Source organism: Mercurialis annua, linkage group LG3, assembly GCF_937616625.2.
Source record: "Mercurialis annua linkage group LG3, ddMerAnnu1.2, whole genome shotgun sequence".
In the NCBI taxonomy this organism is placed as follows: Eukaryota; Viridiplantae; Streptophyta; class Magnoliopsida; order Malpighiales; family Euphorbiaceae; genus Mercurialis; species Mercurialis annua.
Window position 1 is genome coordinate 66,751,795 of NC_065572.1, and position 6,727 is coordinate 66,758,521.

The 6,727-nt window shown below is 32.6% G+C and overlaps 1 protein-coding gene across 1 annotated transcript; it reads right to left on the bottom strand.

Annotated features, from left to right (window-relative positions):
- Positions 1 to 2,840: 2,840 nt before the first annotated feature.
- LOC126671204 (uncharacterized) lies at positions 2,841 to 4,613 on the bottom strand. The gene is made up of 5 exons (XM_050364941.1): positions 4,207 to 4,613; positions 3,974 to 4,107; positions 3,539 to 3,686; positions 3,348 to 3,454; positions 2,841 to 3,122 (listed from the first exon to the last, which is right to left on the bottom strand). Exons 1-5 carry the CDS (start codon positions 4,472 to 4,474, stop codon positions 3,081 to 3,083), a joined length of 699 nt encoding a protein of 232 aa, XP_050220898.1. The 5' UTR covers positions 4,475 to 4,613; the 3' UTR covers positions 2,841 to 3,080.
- Between the last annotated feature and the right edge of the window lie 2,114 nt (positions 4,614 to 6,727).

Below are 6,727 nucleotides of genomic sequence, written 5' to 3' on the forward strand. Positions count from 1 at the left end.
TATCAAAAAAGATCGTAGGACCCATTTGAACATATGTCAGAAGTTTATATAAATATTGTAATTGTATGATAAGTATGGTCGTGAAGATGTAATTAAATGGGATCCAATCCAAGAAAGCAACTTCACGTTGCCGTCTTCTGTTTCTATGACATGATACATGTTCTTCCGTATTTGGATATTTTTTCTATTAAAAGACTAATATTTACATTGATTGAAGATTATATAAATAAACGGCTATTTAACGAATTGAGTGAACTATTTTAAAAGAGATCGATGAGAGTTGTGTATGACGTAGCATTAAAAAAATCACAAATACATTTATGATTTATTTATTGAATCTATGATTTTGAAACAGCCCGATCCTTTAAATCTCAAATTTTTCAAGTCTCATCTTTAATATGAATTCAAAAGTTATCTAATAAATCAAGAGCAATTATCAAAGATTTGTTTGAGGGAAATTAGAAAGCACAAATTTTTTGATAAAGTTACGTTTTCCGTTACTATTTGATTCGTTATGACATGTCACTATCCGGTTGCCAACTCAGCAATTTTCATCGGATTTTGAATGGTGTATGAATTTGAGAAAAATTGACAGTTCGTGTATGAAAATGACGATTTTTAAACGGCGTGATTAAAATAAGAAAACGTGTAAAGTTGATGAATTTTTATAACATTAACTCTTGAATAATCTACACCATTTCTGCTTCAATTGTAACAAAAGATTCTCCTTTTTTGTGGAAACGGCCCGTATCAAGAATTTAGTTACTTTGGCCCAAGCCTTTATCATCCCGTTTCAATCCATAGTCTTGTCCATAAATATTTGAACCGGTGTGAACAAAAATATTATTAAAAATAATTCAATATAAAATAATTTAAGACTTATATTTTTAAGTTTGAGATCTTAAGCAAGGTCTCGGGTTCGAGTCCTTGTGAATGCAAAAAATTCCCACTGGAAGACTCACCCACCATGCCAGGTGCGCGACACGGGTCGGATCCGGATTAGTCAGGGCGAAGCCTTGGAAACCGGATGGGCTTACCAAAAAAAAAAAATAGATTTTGAAGAAAAATCATTAGATAAAGGTCATAGTGGTTTTCGGCCACTAACACCATCTTCTCTAAATTGGGGTCTTTTAGTTATCTAAGTTGACAAGGTCCTCTTAATATGAAGTTTTATTAAAAAAGAGAGTAAAGATTGTAGGACGGAGGAGGTGGTTTTTCAGCAAAAAAGCTAAAACCATCTTTTTCAAAACTATGATTTTAATTTTATGTTTTTAGAAGAAAAAAAATGGTTTGTTTTTAGGAAAAAAAAACATTAAACAAATTCGTATTTGGATAATTTAGCTTTTAGTTGAAACAAAAAAAGTAATTTCAAAATTCAAAATAAATAAAAAAACAAATGAATATTACACAGAGATGAAAAATTAAAATAATTTTATTATTATTAATTATTTTGACACTCTTGATGTTTATTATAATTTGAAATTTTGTCCCTCTTGTGTGAAAAGCAAACGATATAATCATTGATTTTTATTTCCGTTAATATTTTAATTTTTTTATTAATTTTTAATGTTATTGAACTAAGTCAAATGACTTAAACTATAAAATTAAATTTCAGTTTATCCTTAAATTTAGGCTTAAATGCATTAAAAATAACTAACTTTCGCGTGTTTTGCATATTTAACATAAACTTTTAATTTTGAAAAAAAAAGTACTTGAACATTCTATTTTTTGCAATTAAGACACATACACCATTTTAGATGTAAAACGACACCGTTTTAGATGTAAAATGACACTATTTTTCAAATGAAACACAAACGTGGTATTAATTGCAAAAATTGAAAAGTCTACATTTAAATATGCCAAAATTAAAAGTTTATGTTAAATATGCAAAACACGCGAAATTTGGTGACTATTGGTGCATTTAAACCTTAAATTTATTCTTAATATAAGTATAAATTAAAATTATATTTTATGAGATTTAATAATTTAGTGAATTCGATTTACTTGAAATATGTCCATCTATATTTTAAATTTTATTCTTTAAAAAACAAATATTAAAATAGTTTCAATTTTACAAGTTAGAAAAATAAAAAATTTAATATTAAAAATAAAAATTATAAAAATAGAAGTTGAGTTCGTTAAACCATTAAATTTTACAATAATATTATTTTAATTCATACTTATGTTAAAAACAAATCTAAAAACTAGTTGTTGTTTTGTTTATTTAGTTGACTACACTAAAAGTAGACCTAACCTAATGACTAAAATACTCTTTTCCTATACACCCCTGCAAATATACATGTCCCTTTTTAGCTTTTTTTTTTTTTTAGAAAAGCAAGAGTTGAACAAGAGACCCAACATAAAGCCAAACACATAATTTTGAAGAGGTGGTTTTCACCGTTTGGCCGGAAAACCACCACCTTCATCCTCTCAATTTTTACGTTTTTTTAATAAAATTTTATAAATGAAATATCCTTTTATCTTAGACGATTGTAATGTCCATATTAGAGGAGGTGGTTTTTGGTGGCTGGAAAGCCATTCCAACCTTTATCTAGTGGTTTTTTCTCAAATCTATTAAGGAATATTTTTTTGGTCTAAAGGATTTTCAACCCGGTTAAGAAATTTAAAAATTTTTCTTGACCGGATTAAGATTTCAAATTTAAAAATTAAGTCTTTAATATTTATAAAATTTTTCTTGATCGGATTTTGTTTCAATGTCAAGTCTAACATATTGCTTGTAACAAAATTTCATATTAGATCAAAGTCCTGCCAGAGGAGCTTAACAAATCTTCTTGAAAATTGCAAAGAAAAAGAACACAAAATTAATATATTGGGAAGAATTAGAAGTTAAAAGCTTCCGTAAATGATTAATTGGTTTATAAATTTAATCCTATTATAAACAGGCTAGCAAATACTAGTTGAACAAATACATCTACAAGCTTTTGTTTAGGTACAATTGTGTGTAGATGTTGAAGATAATTCTGTAACATATTTGTTTCTTGAAACCATCAATTGGATCCGGGCCTTCTGTTGATCAAAATCATCTCTATTTCTAATGATGCTTGAGAAAATTGCAAGAATTAAAATTTGAATTTTTCCTTCATGTAACAAACAATCTCTTGCTGCAAGAAAGAAGAAGCAATAAAAAAGGGTTATTGCAATAAATTGCAGAGGAATAATTATACGTCATTTATACAACAAACCATTAAGAGATCGGAAATTCGGAATCTTTTTACTATTGTATACACTTATTGGTTTTATGTATAGATGACATGATACAACAATTGCGTGGAGTAATTGTTCAACGCAGAGAACTTAAGGAAGAGTTGAAAGGAGTTTCTACTTACAATCAAGCAAAGAATAACGCATCCAGCAGCACCGGGGAACAAAGCGTATTGATAATTCAAGCCGTGAAACTTAGCTCCGTCGATGAACAAAAGCGGTAAGCTTGCAGCTGCATATTGTCTTGTAACTTTAGTACAGGAAATGAAAGCTGCTTGAAACTAGATGAATATATAAAGATATGATGACTTAAAACCTGGAGGGTGCGTAGAACGCGTGTAGATCATAAACGCAATTGACGCCGAAAGGGCAACGCTCCTGGCAAGCCAACCCGGGCCAAATATTGAAAATGCTATAACACCAATTGCTGCACAACCAATCTGGGCTATGAACATATTGTACTTCTGCAATGTAACAAAGCTCTAAAATTAAGTCATCAATTTCAGAAATTGTAGTCTATCATTTGCCGATTTCTTTTAAAGAACAAACGGTCTAGTAGTCCCCACGGAAACTAAAATATTAAATGGAAACGCCGAAACAGAAAAATATATTTTCTTAGAACTGCAAAGTTTTAGAAGTGTTTTCAGAAACGGAAATAAAACCCGAAAGGGATTTGTGCAATGTGATAATATCATGACTAGCAATAAACCAAAAACAATACAGATTAAGTAAGAGTAAAAATGGAAGGTACCCGGGCAGCCGGAGACGAAGGGGTAGTGAAGAGGACGGCACAAACAGCGCCTAACGGAGCAATAGTCATGGAAACCCCTTTTGGCGCCAGAATCTGATCAATCTTTCCTAAAATAGCCATAGCCGCAAATGCTCCTGCCCACTTACAAAAACAATTAAGTAAGTAACCGTAATTAATGAACCATTAAAAAAACTTTTAAACTTTCTTTAATCTTTTTTTAATTTATCACAAACCTGCAGACGGCCAGAGGATGTCGCTAATTAAAGCAGGCGCAGAAGACGACTTTTCAGGCCGCCAAGAATCCCAGAACGGCGCAGCCACGTTACTTGACGACGATGCCACAACAGAAACTCCTCCATATTTTAAGCTTAACCCACCGGATTTTGGTCTTGAAAATGGTATGTTTTTGTTGAGCTGAAGAGATGGTGATCTTGAAAATAAAAATGGCGGTGGTGTTAAAGAGAAGTTATGATAGTAATTAGCAGTAATTTGCGTGCCCATATTCCAAAAAGAAATAGATTCGGCTAGTAATTTTCACTTTCTTTGATTTTCTAATACTAGATTGTGATTGGATACTCTGTTCTGCCGTCTTATTCACTCTGTACATAAATATAAATATATGTGTTTTTTTTATTTTATAGTAGTATTTTTTTAAGGAAGAGAGACAGAGGGCGTTTGGAGAAATTGAAGGGGCAATTATGGATGCGGTGCGGCCATTGCCAACTTATGAAATTGTCCACTAATTTTGTAAAACAATTCGTTTTCTAGCCCCGCCTTTATTTATCTACCCATTAAGTGCCCTTTTCAAGAAATATCATTTTTTATCACATTCAATTTACCAATTAGCTTTGTGACAAAATAGGATGATTTTTATGGACAACTGGTTCTTCAACTTGTATCTCTCTTAGTACAACATAATCTCTAATTTCAATTTATTTGACAATTAGTTCCTCAACTTTTCTCTCTACTCCTTATGTCATAAAATTTGATAAATATATGTCGATTATCTACAGTTCTATAAAGTATTAAATAATTTTACTTGGACTTTATATGTTTAAATAGGACTCCAACTAACCGTCACACTATTAGATTTTGATGGTTATAGAGTTTGATTGACGATAGAGAATGGTATAAACTAGTAGCTCATAAAAAGTATAATGAACAAATTACTTTGAGACCTCCATATTTACGGTTTGATATTCTTATTTGAAATTCATATTTAATGGGTTTTCACTTTCAAATATATGAACAATAAGGGACTTCACTAATTTTTATATTTTTACTGTTAAATACGTACGGCAACGTCCTTTAAACAAACTATGTCGTTTTACAAAAAAAAAGACCCAAAACACTCCGGAGTTGGATTCGTCTCAACCGATGAATCTGGGTTCGTCTCAGACAAGCAAAGTTTGTTCGTATTAGGATTCGAATTTTTCTTAGACGAACCCAGATCGTCTGCTCGCTGGCATAAGGGGTGGCGGTGGCGGGGGTTGTCAGCTGAAAGAGAGAAGAAGATAAAAGAAAAAAGTGTCAATTAGATTTTGATTTTTATTCAAACTTTAATGCGATTCATGAGTATTTTCAGGTTTATATTTTTATTTAAATTTTGATTTTTTTTATCTGATCATGAGGTGTCCTGAACGATTTCCAACTATGAAACGCTTTCAGCTTTCCACATTCAGATTAATTCCCACTCGAGCCGGGTAGGTCTCTTGCGGGCAGGGGCGTAACCAGGAGTCCAAATCGGGAGGGTCGAAATTTTTGAGTTTCCTCATTTAGATAAATAAAATAAGGGTAAAAACAGTGTAAATTTGATAACTATCACTTGTAGGGGCTGTTTTAGCCGCCCCCTTATAAGGAAAAAAAACCGCCCCTATCACTTTTAGGGGCGGTTATAACCGCCCCTAGACGAAAAAATGTATTTTTTTTAATTTTTTCCGGCGAGGAGGGTCGGGCGACCCTCTTCGACCCCCCTGGATCCGCCCCTGCTTGCGGTAGGCAAAACTCTGGCCCCAAATTTTAAACGGCTGCATACATGAGTACGGTTCGAACCCGCGACCTCACTTAAGTTAGAAGAGCGCCTTACCAACTCATCTACGCTTTGGGGTTAAAAAAACTTTGATTTTCATTTCTCTCTGACTGTGTAATTAAACGGAATTTATTAACGGAAGCCCCTAATCATTAACGAAATTGAAAGTGAGTGATTATGTTGGAAAGATATTGAATTTAAAAATTAAAAAAAAAAGTGCCTTGTAACTTGAAATGAGAAGATAGAGAGTTTTGTGGTTTTCCCACATTGCTTAGGAGAACTCAATACATTGGGTTTATAAACTTGGTTTTTCTCATATGGATTTGGGCCCCAAAGGGTACCCAATTTTGTGAACGGGCTAGGAGTTACATCCTACCCGATTTACCACACACGCGCGCGCCGTCCGTCCGGTCGGCCGGCCGGCCTGGTCTGGGTGGTTCGGTTCGGCTAGCACTTTATTTTTTGCATACAAAAGTATTAATAATTTTTATTCAATTCTTTTGTAACTGTTATGACTCTCTGATTACCTCTCCACGTTTTTTTTTGACTGTTGCTGTTTTCCTTCATTAATCAGAAATCATTTTCTGTATTAATTATTTACACAGCAGCTATATTTTCTTAGCCTATAAATACTGGCTTCACTTTTCATTTGAGAAGACACAGAAACACAGAGCAATACAAAGAAAGTGTTTTAGAGCTGATTTCACAGTGCAGTGTGATCAGTA